A 22,955-nucleotide genomic window follows, 5' to 3' on the forward strand; every position below is an offset into this window, starting at 1 on the left:
CAAGCGCTAATTATAGCCTAGACACTAGCGAACCCGAACAGGAAATCCTCACCTTCGATCGAAGCGAAGTCGAGCCGATGAACGACGTGAGGCGGCTCCGCAACGATGAGTATCTCCGGCAAGAAATTGCGGTCGTTTTGGGCCCGCCCACGGTGAGGGACCCCAACGCGCACCTTCCTCAGCTTCCAACGCTTCTTACGGTCTGGTTCACAGGGTTGATTTGGTGGTCGGATAGGACTTCTCTTCACGACGGAGCCCTCCCTCTTCTCTTCTCGTGGTTTCAAATGAAATAGCCCTAGCTCGTATCTAACTTCGAGATATAGTACTGAGACAACCATATGAGGCTTAAGTCGCGGGCGCGCGGTTTAGGTTAGCGCACGACTGCGAAGTCCGCGCGGGGGTTGAGATCCGCCCGGCGTGGCGACATTTGCGCGGTGACGAGGCCGGAAGGTGGGGTACTGGCGAGTGGAGGAGCTGAGGGTCCCACGCGCCAGAGGGAGTAGGTGGCGAGCGCGCGCACCGGTGAGGCTGTAGGTGGGCCCCAACCGTCGGTTGGCTCGCACACGCGCGCGTTATGGACCATGCAGAGAACAGACGTGTTAGTGGGCCGACGCCGCAGAATGAGCCCAAGTTTCTGGTTTTTTCTTTTTCTTCCTTTTTCTTTTATCTTTTCTGTTTTGCTTTGCATTTATTTTTGAAATTCAAATTTTGAATTCAAACTTTGTGGCGAATTTGTACTCAACTTTTGAGGGTATGATTTGACATGTCAATGTGCGATGAATTTATTTATTTATAAATTTATTTTGTGTTGGCTAATATTTCTCTCTCTTTTTTCCATGTTATTTCAAATTCCAAATTGTAAATTAAGTCTTAATTCTCATATCGAACATTAATGTATTCCCATTGAGGTGATAACTATTCTTGGTAAATGCACACACAAATAACGCCAACATGATGCATGATGTATTTTATGTGTTATTGACTAATTACTCACTTAAAATGAGGTTGTTCACATGTTATATTAAATGGAGACAAAACATATAAGTAAATCAACTATGTTTTCATTATTCACACTTTTGGGTATTACATATACGCCTCGGTCGCTGCTCGTCCTCTCGGTCAAGTGGGGTTGAGCCTGCCTCGGATGGGCCTTCGGTCGGTCACATGTCGAGCTCTAGAGACCTAAGAGCATTGGCGGGACCCATCGCTCGTCCTGCGGTCGCTGATTTTTCGAGTTTCCTAGAGAAGGAAAGACAGAGAAATAACTTTTTTCGCGAGGTATGGCAAGCGATGAGCTCGTCAATATGAGCATGAAAAATCTTTAGAACGTGTTCGGTTACACCAATTTAGAAGAAGATTGGATGGAATTAAATCCCCTTCTAGTCATTTTTAACTAGGAGGGGATTTAATCCCTCCGAACCAACTAGAAGGGGGTTTAATCCCTCTAATCTCTTCTAGATTGACGTAACTGAACAACACTTTAGAAGGGACTGAATTAAACCGCTACACTATAGAATATCCTTCTATACTATACGTGTTTAAAATTTTAGGGAAGCCTCCAATATAGCTCTATGGACTGAGAAGTGGCAGGCGGGGCCCGTCTGCCCTATCGCCGCTGGATCCGTCCTGATATGAACCTATTGGGCACCAAAATGAGTGGTCGTACGGTCCGGCCCTGGGGCCGGACGCTCCGCGGTCCGGACAGTCTGCGCCTGTGGGCTGGACGGTCCGCGCAAGCGCAGAACAGATTAGGGTTCCAAGTTTCTTGCTATGTTTGTTGACGAGAATCTCGGGATAAGCTCGGAAATTAGTTTGTAAAGGGTCCAGCCCCCTCCTCTATAAATAGAGAGGTATACGGACGATTTGAGATCATCAATCGAACCTCAATCAATACAATTTACATTTTATCCTAGGAGTAGTTCTAGTCTAGTTTAGGTTTAGTTTTCCAATCTCCAAATCCTCCGCTTCTCTTTGACTCTACATCGACCCTAAACCCGAGCCTAGACATCACCTAGGATCTCTACTCCCCGATGAGGTCCCTCCTGGGAGCGAGATCCATGCGCCACCGGCGATCCTCCGCCGCCCCTGCGCACGCGCGGACCGTCTGGCCCTAGGGCGCGGACCGTCCGACCGTCAGGCAGGGAACCTTAGCCTCGCGCCAGGTCGTGGACCATCCGGCCCTGTGCCGCGGACCGTCCGCGCCTGACAAGTGAGCACTGCCGCTGGTTCTTATTGAGTGATTGGCGCCCTAAAAAGGTGTCAACATACTTTTTAGCGACTCCACTGGGGACAACACATCTAGACCTATCAAATCGGCCCTCAATGGCCAGTTCAAGGGATAGTTCTGAAGTCTCCCCCAGCAACATTATAGAGCTGACTTGGGAAACCTTGCCGGCTGACGAACAACTCCAGTTTGAGGAGCATAAGGAGCAGCTGATCCAGGAGGCAAAAGCAAAGTTCTTGGCCAACTTCAAAGTGGACAGGAACAACAAGGTTGTCCGACAATGGGCGATGGATCCGGCTTCATTTCGACCCACACCAGATGTCCCCAATGTAAGTAATACAAACGAGCTGCAATCTCTTAAGAATTATGTAGATGAACAGCGAGAACAAATGCAAAATATCATAGGGGATATACAAAATGACTAGGATACTAGTACGTGCATTTGATAAATCTAGTATTGCAAATTTTCCTTCGCACGAGGTTGAATTAGGAGGTAACACGCGTAATACATCGGCTATAGGTTGTCACGACCACTCACAACCCCTTTATGGGATGTCGATGGACATATACCCTGAGCATCAGCAGTAAATCAGCCGATCTGCACATGCCTGGACCGTCCGCCCGTGAGCGCGGACCGTCTGGGCCAGCAATAGTCAGGCCCATTTTTAATGAGTTACCTAGACATGCACCCGAACCACAACATATGGCGCATAATCTAAACTACCCAGTCGGACTGTCCACATACAACAACGGATGGTCCGCATATAATCACGGACGGGCCGGGCCAATGTCCGGACAGTCCGCACATGACCTTTTTGAGGAGGATTGTTACCTCAATCCTCACCTGTCCCAGCAACACTTCCCAACACACTATGCTATGCATCAACCCATTAATTCAAAATCTAGAGCCCAGGAAAGCTTTCCGGTCCCACCTAGAAGGCCAGAAAGGAACGATCATTCCTATGAGCCATATAGGGCAAATGGCAATGCACCGCATAGCTCAAACCCATGGGGGGAAACACAACATGCTAATATCCAGCCAACCCTACTTATGTTTGACCAGAGAGCCGGTGGTCTTGCACCGGCTGCCATTGACATAGTGAGAGAGGAAATAGCTGGGGCGTTCCGAGATAAGCTTGGAGTAAGCATGGTCCCTAGGGGGCAATCATATCGGAAACCTTATGACAACCGATTTGATCACCACCCATACCCACAGGGAACCAGGATACCCGAATTCGCAAAATTATCGACAACCAATAACTTTGCCAGGAACCGAGCAAATAAGGAATTGGGGTTGTGGCAGATTCTTTCTAATTTCTTATGAACTTTAGGGGTGAAAATGTACTTTGTGTGGTGGGCTGTGGACCTGTCCATGGAGCGCGTGGAAGCTCCTTTTTCCAACTCCACCATGCACCTGTCCCCCGTGAAAGCGCACTTTATGGTTTATGGAGCTCCATGAATGGAGCTGCTACAGCAGCACCTCCTTGGTACAAGGAGCTAAAAACAGCTCCAGGAGCTGGAATGGAATCCCCACCAAAGGGGGGCATATGTTGGTCCCAAGAAGAGGATAATACTGACTCCTATTTGAGAATACTGAAAAGGGACTGCTACTTAAAATTTGATGTTTCCATCCAGCACTAACTTTTCAGTATCAGTGACACGATGGGTCAGATTTGAACATGATTATTGCAAGCCAAGACATTGTCAATTACATATAGAAGCACATGTCATGTTGCTTTCCATGTTCCCCGCATAACATTACATTGCTAAACTTAACTATGCACTAATGTTTGAGTAGTGGCATGTAGGTATACATATTACCACCTTGCTGACTTTGCTGCACCAGTCATGTGCAATTAACGTTTCGTACCATCACTTGTAAAAAAGTTATATGTTATAAGGCATATAGGTATTAGTCATCATGAAATTTATTGTCTGTTTATCAGAAATTTATTATCCCTTTTGTTTATCAGAAATTTATTGGGAAGTCCGAGAATGGTATGAATTCTTTGGAGACAAGGGTTCATGGGCTGGAGATGGCTTTGGATGAGATCTCTCCTGATCTGGCCTTCTCTTCAGGAAGGTTGTCAAATAGGGAGCCTGATGTAAAGATGTGCTGCATTTTGAGCCCAAAATTCTGGAAAAGGCACAATGGTGGTAGGTCTTCCTCAAGGTTTTCTGCCTCAGACCCAGCAAACAGCCCAGATGAGAGCATAACTTCTAACAAATGGGACAAGCAGAAGTTTGGGCTTCAGGGTGGGTTTGTCACAAACCCATTAGCCGAGCCAATCATTTCGTCTGTACGGAAAACAATCTTCTCTTACATTAGCTGCAACTAGCACATTTGGGTTTGTTAGAGTTGATTTTGAGATTTGTGTGTCATCGTAATGCATGGGCATTGTACGATGCTATACTTTTTTATTTGAACAAATATGTGCGATTCTATACAACAAAAGAATCCTAATAAAGTTTAACAAAGCCTTTTTTTGTTTGAACTGATTCTGTGTAGCATCAGTATGTCACCATGTATATATAATTATCCTTTAATGATATGCTTATTAATCGATCTATTGTCGTACATTAATGATGATTTTTACTACTGGATTCTTCCAATTCATGGGCTATAGATTTATGTGTTCCAAACAATCCTATGTTTTGGCGTTCTATTCCTTTCCTGTTTTTATTTTTTAAGCTTTCCTATGTTTCGTAATCCTTGGATACAAACATGTTTGATATGGGAAGGTATTATGTTGCTTATGACTTACTTTTTTAAATAAGAATTGGAGTTTGAGAAGGTTTGATATGGGAAGTGTTTACAGAGCATGACATTATGATAGATAAGCTTTGTAATTGTACTATACAAGAACTCAAAATTTGCTACTTCTAGCTGCTTGTTTATCGTAGATCAAACTACATGAGTTCCTTGTGAATAATTTTGATGGTGCTACTGTTAAGATATTCCTAGTCTGTTACGATATTCTAGCATCTAATCTTACTTTGTTAAGATATTTTAGCATTTATCCTTATCGTTTTTCTGTTTTGAGTCAGACTTTATCTCTATCCAAAGAGTCCGTTGTAATATGGTTATCAGCTATTATAAATAGATTAGGTGCCTGGCCTGTTAAAGCCATGACACCAGATTACATTTTACATGGTAATCGGAGCACCTCTTCCAAATACATCTAGTTTTTCTTGCTAGTTCATATGGCGTCATCGAGCAGCTTCTCATCTCTTGGTCATCCGATCACGGAGAAATTGACAAGAGACAACTTCATGTTGTGGAAAGCGCAGTTCATCCCGGCTGTGCGAGGGGCACAACTGTTTGGATTTCTTGATGGCTCTGTGAAGGTGCCAGAACAAGAAATCGAGAACTCTGAGAACAAGAAGGAAGAAAATCCAGCGTACGCACGTTGGGTTGTTCAGGATCAACAGCTTTTAAGCTTCCTGAACTCGTCTTTGTCAAGGGAAGTCCTTGGCCAAGTTGCAGATCAATAAACTTCTGCTGGTGTTTGGAAAAAGTTGATGGAGATGTACTCTTCGCAATCCAGAGCAAGAGTATTACATCTCAGATCCAAGTTGTCATCTACCCGCAAGGGTGAGATGACATGTGTTGTATACTTTGCTTTAATGAAAGGCTATGCTGATGAGATGGCTGCGGCAGGTAAAAAAATTGATTTTTTTATTTTGTGTCATATATCATATCTGGTCTTGATGCAGATTATAATCCTATGGTGGAAGCCATATGTGTCAAAGCTGAACCAACATCTCTTAGCGATCTTTACGCTAATATGCTCAGTACCGAGTCCCGCCTAGAAGCACAAAATACTCCATCCTACGTGACTGCAAATTTCTCTAATCGTGGTGCTCGTAGTGGTGGGCGCTCTGGACGTGGGCGCGAGAGAGGCCGTGGCCGGGGAGGCCGCAACAACTTCTCTCAGGTTCAGTGCCAATTATGTGGTCGCAATGGCCATGTGGTGCAAAAATGTTGGAAAAGATTTGATAAAAACTTCACCGGTGAAGAGAAGATTGTCAATGCTGCAGCCAACTACAACTCATATGGCATAGACACGAACTGGTATACAGACACCGGTGCCACTCACCATATTACTGGTGAGCTCGATAAACTCACTACACGAGAGAAATATCAAGGTCAGGAGCAAGTCCATGTCACCAATGGTGCAGGTATGAGCATAAGTCATATTGGTCATACAAGTTTTCGTACTCCTCTTCGTACTGTTCATCTCAACAATATCCTCTATAGTTCTCAAGCCAAAAAGAATTTAATTTCTGTTCATCGCCTCACAAAAGAAAATAATGCCTATGTTGAATTTCATCCTAACTATTTTCTTGTAAAGGACAAAGCAACGGTGAAAACTCTACTCCAAGGCAGATGTGAAGGAGGCCTCTATCCTCTCCCTCGTAACATCCGAAGCTTGTCTTCTTCTAAACAAGCTTGTGCTACCCTCAAACCAACTATCTCCCGGTGACATGATAGATTAGGCCATCCTTCTTCGGTTATTGTTCAAAAAATAGTTCGAGAGTCAGATTTGTCATGTGGTATTTCTCAAGATGAGTCAGTATGTGACGCTTGTCAACAGGCGAAAAGTCATCAGTTGCCATACCCTAAGTCTAGTAGTGTGTCAAAAGTTCCCTTAGAACTTATTTTTTCAGATGTGTGGGGTCCAGCCAAACAATCTATTGGCAGAAATAAATATTATGTCAGTTTTATTGATGATTATAGTAAATTTATTTGGATTTATCCAATTAAATTCAAATCTGATGTTTTTCAATGGTTCCTTGAGTTTCAATCATTTGTTGAGCGTCAATTTGATAGAAAAATCCTTGCTATTCAGACAGATTGGGGGGGGGGTGAGTATCAAAAACTTAGTCCCTTCTTCACACGCATAGGTATTGCCCATCATGTTTCATGTCCGCATGCGCACCAACAAAATGGATCGGCTGAACGTAAGCATCGACATATCGTTGAAGTCGGCCTTTCTCTACTAGCCCGTGCATCTATGCCCCTTAAATTCTGGGACGAAGCGTTTGCTACAGCTGCCTACTTAATCAATCGCTTACCATCTCGTGTCATAAATTATGATACTCCCCTTCATCGGTTGTTTAATTCTTCTCCAGATTATTCTATGCTTCGCACGTTTGGTTGTGCATGCTGGCCCCATCTTAGACCGTATAACACACACAAGCTCCAATTCCGATCCAAAAAGTGTGTGTTTCTTGGCTATAGTCCCTTACATAAAGGATATAAGTGCCTTGATACTAGTACCGGTCGTATCTATATATCTCGTGACGTCGTGTTCGACGATACTTGTTTCCCGTTATCTGCCTTGCCTCCTACAAAAATACTAATTCCCAAATCCATAGTGAGCAAAACCTTCTTGACCTTGATCCAACTTTGTACCCTACTGGAGACGAAACACTTGTGTCTGATAATGTGATTAATGTGTCTAACCCTGTTGGACACAATGGAACTGCACCGGTGCATTTTATTTCAGGTACTACAGCTGTGGAACCTGGCTCCACTCGGACATTTTCCTTAGGACATGCTTCGGAGGCTGCGACACCTGTAATGTCTCTCGTGCCTTCTATGGGTGATGTGGCGCCCTTATCTCATCTGCCAGCAATCAACGTGCCTACGTTTTCTCCACTGATAGCAACAGATGTGGCCAATGTACCGTCTCCTGTTCCTGCTTCTGATGATGTGGCGCCATTGTGTCAACCAGTAGCACCATCTTCAGGTTCGGCGCTCCCTCTGTCGTCACCTCATCATGATGTGTCTGAAGCCTCTACACAATTGGAATCAGTAGCGCCTGCAGATCAAGAGCAGGGTGATCTGACCTTTGCTAATCCTCGACCGGTTACCAGACTTCAGCGGGGAATTGTAAAGTCAAAATAGTATACTGATGGCACAATTCGTTATGGGCTCTCCTCTGCTATTTGTGAGCCTCAAACGGTTCAAGAAGCAATGCAAAGTTTAGATTGGAAAATAGCAATGGATACTGAATTTTTAGCACTTCAGCAGAATAAGACTTGGTCGTTAGTACATCCAAAGCAGGCTCAAAATCTCATTGATTGTAAATGGGTTTTCAAGGTAAAAAGGAAGGCTGATGGGAGTATTGACAGGTATAAGGCACGTCTAGTTGCAAAAGGTTTTAAACAACGTTATGGACTAGATTATGAGGATACCTTTAGTCCAGTAGTTAAAGCTGCTACTATTCGCCTCATCTTGTCTATAGCAGTCTCAAGAGGATGGATCCTTCGTCAGCTAGATGTACAGAATGCGTTCTTACATGGTGTTCTGGAAGAGGAGGTTTTTATGCGGCAACCACCAGGATATGAAGATAAGGCACGTCCTGAATATGTGTGTAAGCTTAACAAGTCACTTTATGGACTTAAGCAGGCTCCTCGTGCCTGGTATTCACGTCTCAGTGCAAAACTGCTACAGCTTGGTTTCTCAGCATCGAAGGGTGACACTTCACTATTCTTTTATTCCAAAGGTCCCGTGACAATTTATTTGTTGGTTTATGTGGATGACATAATAGTAGCCAGTTCCTCTCAGTCCGCTGTTGATGCAATGCTCAAAGACTTGCGTGCTGAATTTCCTCTAAAAGACTTAGGTGAGCTGAATTATTTCTTGGGTATTGAGGTCAATAAAATTCAGAATGGAATTCTTCTATCTCAAGAAAAATATACCCGTGATATTCTTGGGAAAGTGGGTATGAGCCAATGTAAACCTGCTAGTACTCCGCTGCTTGTATCAGAAAAATTGTCGCGAGTTAATGGAACACCACTAGATGCTAATGGAGCCACAAAATATAGGAGTGTAGTGGGCGCCCTTCAGTACGTCACACTAACCAGACCAGATATTGTGTTAGCAGTCAATAAAGTCTGTCAGTTTCTGCATAATCCGACAGATGTTCATTGGACAGCAGTGAAGAGAATACTTCGCTATCTTGGTGGAACCCTTGGTGTTGGTATTAAGATTTGTAATTCATCTTCATTGCTTGTTAGTGCCTTTTCAGATGCAGATTGGGGTGGATGTCCTGATGATAGACGATCCACCGGAGGCTTTGCTGTGTTCCTAGGGTCAAACCTGGTTTCGTGGAGTGCAAAGAAACAAGCTACAGTGTCCAGATCGAGTACAGAATCTGAATATAAATCGCTAGCAAATGCCACAGCGGAGATAATTTGGGTACAATCTATTTTAAGAGAGTTAGGTGTACCACAGGAAAAAGCTCCATGTCTCTGGTGTGACAATCTTGGAGCTACATATTTATCAGCTAATCCGGTGTTTCATGCAAGAACTAAGCACATAGAAATTGATTATCACTTTGTGAGAGAAAGGATGGCAAAGAAGATGCTGGATATCAGAATTATATCAACCAACGATCAACTGGCTGATGGGTTCACAAAGCCTCTCGGAGCAAAGCAGATGGAATTATTTAGATACAATCTTAACTTAACAAAGTTATGATTGAGGGGGGATGTTAAGATATTCCTAGTCTGTTACGATATTCTAGCATCTAATCTTACTTTGTTAAGATATTTTAGCATTTATCCTTATCGTTTTTCTGTTTTGAGTCAGACTCTATCTCTATCCAAAGAGTCCGTTGTAATATGGTTATCAGCTATTATAAATAGATTAGGTGCCTGACCTGTTAAACCCATGACACCAGATTACATTTTACAGCTACTACAATAGTTTAATGACTTCATATCAGCACACAAAGAATTACAGTGTTATTGTGTTGTCTGTCCATTCACTAAGCACATTATATTCCTTTTTCCCAGGAGCGAGCCGCTTTGGCTGCTGCCTCATATCCTCATCGTTATGTTGAGAAGAGAAAACCAATTCTTTGTCCATAGGTACCTATACTGACAACTCTATGTTAGATGTCATATGACGATTTGTTTGACAAATAGGTTGTTGTATACGTTATTTATGTGTGCTAATTTGGACTTATTTATGGGAAGAAAAGGACCCTACAAAATTTGAAGATTAGCTCCTTGGCCACATCTTATACTAAATTGTGCCCAACACATTTTATGTGCAACAATACAAATAATGCTTTCTGCGTATCTATTGGCTATGTGATGATAAACATTTCATGAAACTGTTGCTGCTTTATGAGAGACAAAAAAATAGCTGTAAATGGAGTTTTTTTAGTCTGGTCGAGATCCTAGAAAGTGTTCATCTTCAACATCGTCTATGAGAGATGTAAATGCTTTCAGAATAGGGAAAAAGAGTTGATGATCTCTGAATTTTTTGTTGGCATGTTAATCATGTTGACGTGTTTTATGTATCACTGTATCAATGCACACCATGGTTAGGGACTATGCATTTTCTTCTTCTTTTCCATTGTCCTATGTGAGAAATGTTTCTCGCTAGGTTCCTATGAATCCCATGGTTGCAGTGTTTGTTTAGTAGCTATGGTTGCGACAAGGGCCTTGCTTGTTCCAACCCTCAAACAAAGCTCCAACGGGTAACATGGTGAAAGACGGTATGAGTATAGAATGACAATTAGTCCTTATATATCTCACTGTATTTTAATATAATCTGTTGACTCCGTAGCAACGTATATTTTTAAAGGTATGTAAACCTTTTTAACATTAAAAATACGCTAACTAGGGCATAGAATGATAATTAGTCCATAACTATTTTAATATATCTTAATATAACAATATTGACTCTGTAGCAACATACTGGCATGTATAAGTAATCACAATATTTGCCAAAGGACGCGCCGAAGCCAAACAACCGTCACGAGCTCACGTGGCAACTGCTAACAGTAACACTGTTCCCTCAGCGCCACATCGCCTACTCCACGTGCCGTTCCCCTGAACGAGATCCTCTCCAGGCGCGCGCGCGCCGCGATGAGCCGAAGAAAATCGCCCAACCGCGCTAAAAGCCTCCGAATCCGACGCTCGCTTGTGCGCCCGGGCACCGCCGGCCCGGCCTGGTCGCCCGCTCCTCCTCTCCTCGGCAGCTCGGCTCACCCGCGCGCGTGAGCCGCTTAAATTTCAATTCAAACTTCCCAACGGAAAACCCTCACGGCTCACGAACGGGCACCCGCTCACCCTGTCACCCACCCCACCCCAACCCCATCCCCACCTTGCGCCTGCGAGCCACGCCGAGCCGATCTAAGAGCCAAAGCCGCAGCCGCAGCCGCACGGGAGCGGACGGAGAAAATTTTGAAACGCGGGCGAGGCCGCCACCACCGCGCCAAATCGAGCCATCCAGATTCCATTCGACGGCCGGAAGTCAGATCCGTGCATCTATAATACTTCCAGGAATTCTCTCCTCTCCCAAGACCCGCACCGCACCACGCGAAATCAAGTCCTGCAAAAGCCTCGCGGCTACCTCACGTGGATCGGCGACGGCGATGACGGCGTCCTTCTCTTCCGTCGCCGAGGTAGCGGTTCCCGCTGCTGCGGCGGTGATGGCATCAGCTTTGCCGCAGGAGCAGCAGCAGGCGCGGCCGCGGCCGCGGCCGATGCACGCTGGTGGTGGTGGTGGTGGCGGCGGCGGCGCCAATGGCCGCCACCACGCGTACAGCCGCAAGGACAAGTCACTCGGCCTCCTCTGCTCCAAGTGAGCCTCGCCACGTCTGGACATTTCACATTTGTAACTACTGAGTTCTTTTTGTTGTTCTGTTCTGACCCAATTCTCTGTGCTGCTTTTAGCTTCGTGGTTCTCTACAACCGCGACGACGTGGAGTCCATCGGGCTGGACGAAGCGGCCAAATGCCTCGGCGTGGAGAGGCGCCGGATCTACGACATTGTCAACGTGCTCGAGAGCGTTGGAGTTAGTTCTTCCTTCTCCTGCATTTCTGGTCGCAATTCTTGTTTTCTTGTAATCTTGTGTGGTCTGTTTGCATATGAAGTACTATGATTCTAGTTCTGATTCAATTCCCCTTGTGAGAAGATTCTTGTGAGGAAAGCCAAGAATCGCTACACCTGGATAGGTTTCGGCGGAGTCTCAATATCCTTGCGAGAACTCAAGGTCTGCGTCTAGTCCCCTGTGTGACATTTCGATCAATAACTGTAGATCTCATCCATCAACCCGCCATTTCTCTTGTCATCTCAGGAAAGGGCGTTAAGGGAGAAGTCTGGCTTGGCTCCTCTGCAAACCGAGCAGCAATCTGCTGCCACAGTACGACTTCTTATCTTTCCCTTCCATTTGAACTGATGTATCTGATTCTGGTCTACAACAATTTGTACTGCCTTCGTCCGAAAAAAGATGCAGTTCTAGGTCTGCCTCTAGTCAAACTATCCAAAATTTGACCTAATTTATAGAATATAACACACCTATTTGATATATAAATATTGATATATTTTTGGTATACATTGGGTCAAACTTAAAATGTTTTGGCTCGATATATGCTAGAAATGCGTTCGTTTTTGGGCAGAAGGATTAGTTCCTAACTGAAGTTGCTTCTCCTATGTTCTTTTGTGAAGATTTCTGAAGACGAAGATGATGATACATTGGCCAATCCGGGTGCTTATATCGAGACTGAGAGATTGAGTCAAACTGTGGACAAACCTTCTGGCAAACCGGGCGCATCCGGTTGCCGCCTTAGATCTGGTAGATTGCTATTTGTTTCATTTTGATTTAGCATGTGCTGTTTCATTTCGGCTGCCAGGCTCAGACTTTTGGCTGTTACATTTTCAGATCATAGGAAGGAAAAGTCACTTGGGCTGCTCACACAGAATTTCGTGAAGCTCTTCCTCACCATGGAGGTGATAAATTCTTAAACCCTGCATTTCTGCCTGAGGATTCATGCGTGATCAGTCCACTGATATGAAATCTATACCTGGAGCAGGTTGACACGATCTCACTCGATGAAGCTGCAAAACTGCTCCTTGGAGAAGGCCACGAGGAGACCAATATGAGAAGTCAGTACTTTCATTTTGTCTTTCTCTAAACTTGCGACAGTAGCATTGTCAGGAAATACAACTTAATTTGATCTTTACAATGTATTGGTAATGCAGCTAAAGTTCGGAGGTTATATGACATTGCCAATGTCCTGTCTTCACTGAATCTAATTGAGAAGGTAGGCTTTTGATGCTTGCTGACGATTAAGTTGCAATCCGGTAGTAACATGTTTCTTAACATACGTTCTTGAACTGTGGACAGATACATCAAGGGGACTCGAGAAAGCCTGCGTTTCGTTGGTTGGGTAGGGCAACGCTGAACACAGAAAATGGTGTCACAGTTGCTGTGCCCCCACCAGGGAAGATCGCATCAAAGAAAAGAGCGTTTGGAACAGAACTCACTAACATTGACATGCATAGAAGTAATCTAGATTCAAAAAATAAGAAGAAAGCAAAACTTGTACAGAGTAGTGGTGATGTCTTGACGAATTGCAAATTAGCTGTGCGTAGTCGGCTGGGGCAGGGTAAACAAAGTGGCTTTGTTTATGGTCCTTTCCACCCTTCTGGCGCAAGGAAACATGGACTTGATGGCGGCAATAAGCCTGGGCAAAGGGAGAGGGCTGAGGACTGGGAGAGCCTTTCTGCTTCATTTCGACCACAGTACCAGAACCAAGGTGGGTTCAGTACTTCAATCCTGTTTTGTTCCTTAGGACAAAACTATGGTTTTTCTACTTGAGCATCGGAAGTATGTGTATAGCATGTCTGTCTAGCTGTAGTTTTATATAATTAGGATTAAGCTAATTATATAACTATGGTCAAACAGGATTGGCATCTGATGGTCTTCAGATGGAATCACTCTGCCAATCCTGTTTAATCATGTAAGCTTTGGCAGCCCCTGTTGCAACTACAGCTAGAGAGACATGTCAGCTAGAAAGTCTGAAAATGAAATTTGACCTCAGGAGAACACTGCAACGCATCTCTAGCGTGACATCATTATCTTCTATTTAGAACCTAATATGATATTTGTTGAGTTTTTATAAGCTATTATGCAGGACACTTGACAATGCCCAATAGTTCATTATGATCATTTGACATTTATCATCACTTCTATGCAAACTCTTTTATTGGAAGTTTGGAGTAGGACTGGGATAATTGCAAGACATAAAATGTGCACAGCTATATGTTACACTAAAACATTTCCATTTTTCTGAATGCAGCACTCAGTGATCTATTTGTCCATTATGTCGACGCGTGGAAGACATGGTATTCTGAATTTGCTCAAGGCAGCAGCATCATGCAACAACACTTTGGTCATCCTGTTAACCATTTTTTGTAGGCAAATTTTAGGGCCAAGCATTGCAGTTCTTAGTGCATGCTTGTGTATTTTACCTGTACAATCTGTTAAAACGGAGGAAACAAAGACATGATTGAGCCTAGGGTTCATTGTATTTACTCAATGCAGGATGTTTCTAGGCTATTTCAGGTGGAACTATTAGAGAGGGATACCCCAGGAGTGTGAGGTGTTTCCCAATCTCTCTAATAGAAACATCATGATCATCTCACTTCTGTGGGTTCTCTATTGTTAATTGTTGTTTATGTGCTTACCTATGTGGATTCTAAAACTTCCTCTGTCACCGGCCATGCTGATGAAACATGTCATAATGAAGTATACCTTGTGTATGTCTATCACGACAAAAAAAAAGGATTGTATTCAAATTAAATTTCAGAAACAATCACTCAAATATTATTCATTATTTCCTTTTTGTTGTGGTCATAAAAGTCCCAGGCCTGGGCTGTATGGCCGTATTCTGATTGTGCAAAAACAGCTGGTCCAATTGTCTTGCCTTAATTTTATGCAGAAGATATTGGATCACAATTTATATGCATAAGATATTGCCTTAATTGGTGTATTTTGAGTAAATGAATCTGACTAAAACAGTAGTACATTGCTCTATCACAATCATGAGCTAAGATGCCCTGGCCCACCGAACGCTGTACAACGCTTCAAATGGATGGTTTGATCGAGACATGTTCCAAGTGATTGGCTCCTCTCCATTGCCTTTTGGTTCGTCCACCTAATATTTTTAATCAAATGTTCCCAGTTCCCTGACGTCATCGACAGGGACACTAAGGCCCTGTTTCAATCTCGCGAGATAAACTTTAGCAGCTTCTTTTTAGCTACTTTTAGCCGTTTATAATCTAAACAGGAGAGCTAATGGTGGTAATTGAAGCTAAACTTTAGCACTTCAATTCATATAGCTAAAGTTTAGCAGGAAGCTAAAGTTTATCCCGTGAGATTGAAACGGGGCCTAATATCCACCAACCCCATTCATGTGAGCTACAAAGCTGTTCTCTTGGCTACAATTTGATATCAAATTGATCTGGTTTGTCCCTTAGTACATTTCAGATCTTGGTGCAAATAAGAAAGTTCTGATCTACTTGCAGCTGCAGCCACTTGCGCTACTAATAATTTCTCAAGAGTGAAAAAAACCAAAGGTACACTGGCCTGCTTCGAACATTATGCTAACCAGGCAACACGTTTTATAATCGAGAAAGATCAGATACCATACGAAAATGGTATTTAAATGTCAATGAGATGCTCTTGCTCTCCAAATAAATTGTTGTCATTTGTTAAGCATATTGCAAATCTATTAGGACAATCGCGGTCTGCGCCGTCAGCCTGCCAAGCTCAGCGGGGCGGAGGCAGGCCAAACCAACCCACCTCCAACACAAGCGAATAAAAGTCTCGCGTCTATCTTCTTCCTTCCTTCCTTCCTACCAACCTCCCCTCCCTCCCCACGCCCACCGCCCCGCATCCACCCCGAAACCCTAGTGGATCGTCGCCATGGCCGCAGCCGCCCTCATTCGCCGCCTCCCCGCTGCCCGGGCCCAGGCCCCGGCATTCATGGCGGCGCGACCGATCTCCGACTCCACGGCAGCGTTCACCATCGAGACATCTGTCCCTTTCACCTCCCACCTCGTCGACCCACCCTCGCGTGATGTCACCACCACCCCCGCTGAGCTCGTCACCTTCTTCCGCGACATGTCCCTCATGCGCCGCATGGAGATCGCGGCCGACTCCCTCTACAAAGCCAAGCTTATCCGTGGGTTCTGCCACCTCTACGACGGCCAGGAGGCCGTCGCCGTCGGCATGGAGGCCGCCATCACCCGCTCCGATTCCATCATCACCGCCTACCGCGACCACTGTACCTACCTCGCCCGCGGAGGGGACCTCGTCTCCGCCTTCTCCGAGCTGATGGGCCGCGAGGCTGGGTGCTCCCGCGGGAAGGGCGGATCCATGCATTTCTACAAGAAGGACGCCAATTTCTACGGTGGGCACGGCATCGTAGGCGCTCAGGTGCCCCTCGGATGCGGCCTGGCCTTCGCTCAAAAGTACAAGAAGGAGGACACGGCCACGTTCGCGCTCTATGGTGACGGTGCGGCTAACCAGGGACAGCTCTTTGAGGCTCTCAACATTTCGGCCCTCTGGAAGCTGCCTGCCATATTGGTCTGCGAGAACAACCATTGTGAGTTCGTGCATCAATTCCGGGAATCGGGGTTGGATTGAGATAAATCTGATTACATTATGACAAATATAACGTGGTCTGGGTTTGATTCTTTTGTATAGATGGGATGGGAACAGCGGAGTGGAGGGCAGCAAAGAGCCCTGCCTACTACAAGCGTGGCGACTATGTGCCTGGATTGAAGGTAATTATTCTTTGTGTTTGCTCGTATAGTGTCTGAATTCACGATAGTTTAGGTTCTTGGTATGTTTGAATGTTTATGGTGGTTTTATATGTGGCCTTTGGCTCTATGTTATCTGTGTTGCACCCTTTAGTTGCTGAATAGGGTTTGTCCATTGATCAAAGCATACAGGCATACAATTGAGTGGGGATGGCATATAGAAACATCTTGTATTGATTTGAAATTATATAAGAATGATGTATGCATTTTCGGACCATCATGTTCCCCCGTATCGAGTTAACTCTAGATTTGACTTTTAAGGGGATAGGTTAAGCTTGGACTTCATGTTGGCATTACTTTTAGTGTGCCACAAACATAACTAAATTGTATTTTGTGCAGGTTGATGGAATGGATGTTCTTGCTGTGAAGCAAGCGTGCAAATTTGCAAAAGATCATGCTGTCGCAAATGGCCCAATTGTAAGTACTATGAATCTTTGCTGACTTCTGTTATTTGGATGTAGCCCATGTAGGATAACTACTATTAGGGCTCGGAGTTGGCTTGGCTATTCTGTGTTGCTAGATTTATTATATTTAGTTAAATTCACATGAATAATTGAAAGCGTAGTCCAAAATTTAACACAGTAGCGAAAGGGCCTCTTGGCTCTAGCTTAGTTGGTTAGGTGGTCTGAGTAGCACTCCTTAGGTTTTGGGTTCGACTCCCTGTGGGAGCGAGTTTTAGGCTGTGATTAAAAAAATCCCCTCGTCTGTCCCACGCCAAAGCACAGGTCTAAGGACCGGTCACGATCGTTTCTCACATGGGCTACGTTGCTGCTGCGTATGGGTGGGACGGGTGGGACAGGGGTTCGGGGGTTTCTCGACCTGTGTGAGAAGGTCTTCTTAATATAATGCCTGGGGCTGTCTTACCCCCGCAAGTTGATTTTTTTAAAAGAATTAACACGGTAGCAATGCATTCACCATTTTATGCTGGGGAAACATAATATATACATATAATGTATGGATCTTCCATTGTCAAAACTCTACACAATATTTTTCCAAGATTTCTGTCACCAGATTATTATTGAATTTTAGGGTGAATAAGAGGATTTGTCAGCATTATTCCAGCTAATTAAGTCTTCAATAGTGGTACTAATTGTGCTGTTATTGAACTACCTACATGGCTGCATATATTGTTTGTCTGCCAGATCCAACATTGGCCCTGTTTGGGACCGTGGTCTGTGGCCGCACGGTGTGGTAACCGAGCCGTGGTTCCACAGCTGCGGTATCGGTAATCCACAGTGCAATTAAAATAACAATTTGTGTCTGCTATCTGCTAATGAGTGGTACGTTTTCTGATCAAGGCTGCTGTACAATTGAGCTTTGTCAACTACTGTAATTGATCCTTGTTCACTTGTGAAATATGAAAATAACCATACAATGATGCTAACTTGGCGATCGATGCATGATTGCATCATATGGTAGTGCTTTGTGTTTGTTGCCCTAGACATCCGTATAGTCCACAGCTCACTGTGCCACGTCCTAGGTGTTTTGTCCTGTCTAGCCTGCTAGGCACTGGTCTGCCTTGCTACTAGAGGAACACTGTTATGCTGACGTAGTAACTTAAAATGTGCTGCTGCTGCTGCTATTTTGGTACCAAAGGTACATTAGGTGGTTTGGCATAAGTGCATATGCTCAAGCTCTATTTCTGATAACTTGCTTGCTTTATTTGTTGGGGCAGACCTAGTGCCGGCCACATGAGTGGGGTCTGGGGAAGGCATAAACCGAGGCAAGCCTTCTCCCTGCAAATGCGGAGAGGCTCGCATAATTATTTCATTTCTAGTGCTGAAGAATGGTTACTAAAACCCTAAGGTTCTATATATCTAGGTCCTTGAGATGGATACCTACAGATACCATGGCCACTCTATGTCAGATCCAGGAAGCACTTACCGCACCAGGGATGAGATTTCAGGTGTCAGGCAGGTAAGGTTGTTTTGATCTTTCAGTATGGAATTTAAAGCATGCTATGCGTGTTTCAATTAATTGTGTTACAATATCATCAGGAACGGGATCCAATTGAAAGGGTTAGAAAGTTGCTTTTGACTCATGACCTGGCAAATGCTGCTGAGCTCAAGGTACATAATTCTTTTGGAAATACATAAGAGTATATAAAATGTATAATTGAAGCATAAAGAATGCTTATTAGGGAAATTATTTTCAAAATATTATTTCGTTCAGTTCATATTATAGTGTTTAACATACTTATTATCTTCTCAGAATATGGAGAAAGAAATCAGGAAACAAGTAGATGACGCTATTGCTAAAGCAAAGGTCCCATTGCATTTAGATATGCTTTTGTCGTTCTTTTGCTTCAAATTAGTTATGCTTACCACTGCATATACTCCTGTTGATCTGCAGGAAAGTTCTATGCCTGATACTTCTGAACTCTTCACAAATGTTTATAAGAAGGGCTTCGGCGTGGAGGTAAGTTGTCAAAAAAAATCTTATCTACATGCATTTACAACATCAGTTTTTGTCCCAAACAAGTTGAGCAGGCTATAACACTGAACTTACATTTATCGGCCTGAAATTAGTTCCATTTCCTTAATTATGCAAAGTGACATTAGTTTCATTTCTGATATCTTGGCGATATTAGATAGGGTTATTTATAAGGAGTTGGACTTCTGCTGCCTGTACCGTGTAGTACATATGTTCAACTATTCAGATGTGAATTTTCATGATTTCCAGTACCTCCTTTTTTCTTACTATGCCTCTTTTGGATGTACTACATCTGGGTCACAAACACTTCTGTTCCTGACATCAGCATAGTCTTGAATGGCAACTTTAGTCATTAATTTTGATTGCAGTGTTACTTTGGAAGTCCTAAATATTTCCATTATAAATATTTTAAAGAGACCAATAGCCAAAATTTTAAATTTTTTTTTGCGAAGGTGTGCCCAAGTTTTTACTATGACCAGAAAGTTTTACCATTACTCCCATTGTAATGGTAGTTTTTATTTCCTTTTTGTACAAGAACCTCAGTGCAGGAACGAGTGGTTTTGCTTTATTTGTTATACCATCTTCTAATATACTGCAACTACGTTTTCTGCATTTTGATCATATACTGTATGCGCATGGTTAGTTCTGACCTGACTCGCTGATTGTGCAGTCATTTGGGCCAGACAGGAAGGAGATGAGAGCTTCTCTTCCGTAGGTTGGCAGCATGATGAGGCAGTCCTCATTACATGGTATGATAGCCAGGAAAAATAATTTTTGATGAAGGCCTCAGGCATTATTGGAATATTTTATCGGGAAATGAACCTGTATAGAGATGCGTTGTCTGGAGGATCAGCTTCGTTGTTTCGCCCTTTTTTCATTTCTACAATTCAGTTTTAACTGCTGCTGGCTGGCTTCTTATTGAAGCTAATATCACCATCCAAGAAAACCGAAGCTAGAGGATTATAAATTTGATCACACGTATCGTCTAGCACTGCACGGTGTTTGCTTGATCAGTTTCTAACTAGCATGGTACATGTAGGACAGTGCGTCATTACACTTCCACCTGTGGATTAATTTTTCTACCCAGCGTGGTGCATATGTTGATAAACTGATTTTTTTTACTAGTTGCACAGTGATATTTATTTATGTAGCATGCGGCAGTTTAATTGATGTAGCTGTTCGGGCCTGCGAGTCCGGAGTAGCTTCCTCGATTTGGAGGTCCAGTAGGGCCTGTGGCGGCAGCCTCCCATGGGATGGGACATGACGGTCGATGGTCGTGGGCGCTGAAAAATCGGGTTGTGTCAACGTACTCCCTCCGTTCTCTTTCCCGCCGACGAGATAGCCTACGCGCTATTTTTCCAGTTTCGACGCACGTGACACAAATTATTTCTTCGTTCTGAGGCCACTGCTACCGCATGGGAGGGGCGTACCTACGTTGCCATAAGTGATGGCACAAGCTCTCGCTCATTTATTTTTTACAAGTACTATAACTAGATTTTCACCATAAGGTCTCTTGTTCAGTCTAATTTATATGTCCTCACTCTGATGTTTGGATGCTCGTCGTTATAAGTGTGTCCTCACTCTCGGTTTGTCCCGGGTGACTTTGTCGCACTGTTGTCCCCCACATATCGTCGACCGGCCTTGTTCTCTACCATCGACATCCTATACTCTCGATCTTATTGTCAGTCAGGTCTGACAGAAGCAGGTCTACCAAAACTTGATTCAAAATAAAATTACTCACTAAATATTAGGTACTACAAGCTATTTTGTTACTCCTATTAGTTATTTAGCAACTTGCTAAATATGAGTTTAGAAAGGTTTTTAGAGAATTATTGGAGTTGTTTTTAGACTATCTAACTAAGTTTATAGAGTGACTATTTATATTAGTGAAGTTTGAAATAAATAATGAAATATGACATACGATGGGGGTACGCAGGAGATAGCCTAGGCGTTCGATTTCGTAACTCGTAAGGAAGCGGCAATAACAAAAAAAAAATCACGTGTACCAGTCCGTTACCTACAATCGGATTTGTAATCGTATCCAAACACGGCCCTAGACACATAAAAACAGGTCCATAGAGCATGCAGATACAGCCTGCCTAAGACTACTGTGCAGCTGTACTTTTAACAACGTAGTAAAAACAGCCTCCGCTGCCGAGAGCCCGAGAGGACCCAAATCCCTACTGGACCGCCCGAAGTCGCCCTTCCTGCCACGAGCAGGTAGAAAAAATCCAAAAAAAGTGCCAGCGTAGCTATACATTCTAGTTTCTAGATCATTACTGTAACAAGACATATTAGCTCTTTCAGAAGGAGAAAAAATATAAAAAAAATTCATAGCTATACATATTCTAGATCACTATTATATTTGATCACGTTTTCCTCTTCCAGCAGACGAAAAATATATATAAAAAAACAATACATATTAGCTCTTTCAGAAGGAGAAAAAAATACAAAAAAGACAGTGCATAATGTCTGAGCCCAGGTTCGAACTGGGGACCTTTAGTGTGTGAGACTAACGTGATAACCAACTACACCACCCAGACATGATGTTGAACAATATCTCCGGCATAATACTGTAACTTACGTTCTAATCTTTAGTTCTTACATAACTCTTTAATGAAAGGTTACATTTTGTATTGACCTAGCATTCTGGACGTCCGCTCCGCACGCAACTAACCACCCAGCGAATCTGACACGTAACCAAAGTCAGATCCATGCAAATACTTTACTTGGGGTCTTGGGCTGATCAGCAGCAGCAGGAGGCAGATAGATAGAGAGAGAGAGAAAAAAAAGGCGAAACAAAACAATTCCTTTCCTCCCTCTCCAGCGAGTACGCACGGCATAATATTCCTCATGATCTATCTATCGAAACGAAAACAAGATCGTGGACGCGCCAACCGAGCCCACGCACGCACGCGACACATGTTTAGAAGCGGTCAATGGGTGTCACTGCCACGAGACCAGCACCGTCCGGCGCGAGCGCATCCCCAGGCCCCAGCACACCCTTGGTTTCGTTTTCCTGGTCCAAGCAAGCACAGGAAGGGGGCACGCGACGGGAAGAAACGAACTAGAACGTTCCTGTTCCGGGGCACGCGGCAACGTTCTACTGTTCCCAGAAGGCCAGAGAACCGTGCCGTTTCCTGCCGAGCTAGCTGCTTCGGGACCGGACGGAAGCGGACCCACTCCACCGGTGTCAAAGTCGGTCTCGCGCGGCGCAAGATTCTCCGGTCGGTCAAGAAACCCCGGTTTCGTGTAGCTAGCTACTCTCGACTCCGACTCGATATAATTAAGTTTGTGGGGCAAGATTCACCGTGTTCTCTCGAGGTTAACATCACCATCTTGCGGCTGGTCAAGAAAACCCCAGTTTTATGTAGCTATTGTTGAAGATAAAAAAGGCGACAGTGATCTCATCCGGAAGTAACAAGAAGGCTCCAGAAGATTACCGGTTATTACATCTTCCCCTAATCCTAATTAAGCATAATATCTCTACTACTCTATAAGCAGGTAAGGAGGGCGTCCACCACGGCTCCGCCCGGACGTCGCATGAGCCCCCGCTTCCCCTGGAAATCTCGCCCGTTCCTTGCCCCCGCTCTCACCGCGGCTCACGATGCTCCCGTTGATCCATCTGTCTGTGTCCCCCTTCCTCCCTGTGCCTCTCTCT

General features: G+C 44.1%; 2 protein-coding genes and 2 non-coding genes across 4 annotated transcripts; 3 read left to right on the top strand and 1 right to left on the bottom strand.

The window, feature by feature from the left end:
* The first annotated feature begins 5,890 nt into the window (after positions 1-5,890).
* LOC111591425 (small nucleolar RNA Z247) lies at positions 5,891-6,028 on the top strand. The gene has a single exon (XR_004858059.1). It is a non-coding gene; the product is annotated as a small nucleolar RNA Z247 (small nucleolar RNA).
* Positions 6,029-11,412: 5,384 nt separating this feature from the next.
* On the top strand, positions 11,413-14,757 carry LOC100381405 (uncharacterized). The gene is made up of 10 exons (NM_001320805.1): positions 11,413-11,834; positions 11,927-12,047; positions 12,168-12,245; positions 12,330-12,395; positions 12,701-12,827; positions 12,915-12,982; positions 13,066-13,138; positions 13,235-13,296; positions 13,380-13,791; positions 14,335-14,757. Exons 1-10 carry the CDS (start codon positions 11,626-11,628, stop codon positions 14,451-14,453), a joined length of 1,335 nt encoding a protein of 444 aa, NP_001307734.1. The 5' UTR covers positions 11,413-11,625; the 3' UTR covers positions 14,454-14,757.
* A 977-nt stretch (positions 14,758-15,734) lies between these two features.
* LOC732791 (pyruvate dehydrogenase 1) lies at positions 15,735-20,415 on the top strand. Its single transcript, NM_001308504.1, has 8 exons — positions 15,735-16,644; positions 16,746-16,825; positions 17,201-17,278; positions 18,683-18,778; positions 18,859-18,930; positions 19,073-19,126; positions 19,214-19,279; positions 19,965-20,415. The coding sequence occupies exons 1-8, from the start codon at positions 15,963-15,965 to the stop codon at positions 20,007-20,009; spliced, it is 1,173 nt and encodes a 390-aa protein (NP_001295433.1). The 5' UTR covers positions 15,735-15,962; the 3' UTR covers positions 20,010-20,415.
* Positions 20,416-21,763: 1,348 nt separating this feature from the next.
* On the bottom strand, positions 21,764-21,837 carry TRNAV-CAC (transfer RNA valine (anticodon CAC)). The gene has a single exon. It is a non-coding gene; the product is annotated as a tRNA-Val (tRNA).
* Positions 21,838-22,955: the final 1,118 nt, after the last annotated feature.

Source organism: Zea mays, chromosome 4 (assembly GCF_902167145.1).
Source record: "Zea mays cultivar B73 chromosome 4, Zm-B73-REFERENCE-NAM-5.0, whole genome shotgun sequence".
Classification (NCBI taxonomy): Eukaryota; Viridiplantae; Streptophyta; class Magnoliopsida; order Poales; family Poaceae; genus Zea; species Zea mays.

Bases quoted from the DNA above. Each gene is read 5' to 3' on its own strand.
- LOC100381405 (NM_001320805.1), top strand. From the start codon at position 11,626: ATGACGGCGTCCTTCTCTTCCGTCGCCGAGGTAGCGGTTCCCGCTGCT. The intron at 12,828-12,914 runs GTAGATTGCTAT...TTACATTTTCAG, and splicing joins CGGTTGCCGCCTTAGATCTG to ATCATAGGAAGGAAAAGTCA. The intron at 13,139-13,234 runs GTCAGTACTTTC...TTGGTAATGCAG, and splicing joins CGAGGAGACCAATATGAGAA to CTAAAGTTCGGAGGTTATAT.
- LOC732791 (NM_001308504.1), top strand. From the start codon at position 15,963: ATGGCCGCAGCCGCCCTCATTCGCCGCCTCCCCGCTGCCCGGGCCCAG. The intron at 16,645-16,745 runs GTGAGTTCGTGC...TCTTTTGTATAG, and splicing joins GGTCTGCGAGAACAACCATT to ATGGGATGGGAACAGCGGAG. The intron at 17,279-18,682 runs GTAAGTACTATG...CTATATATCTAG, and splicing joins CTGTCGCAAATGGCCCAATT to GTCCTTGAGATGGATACCTA.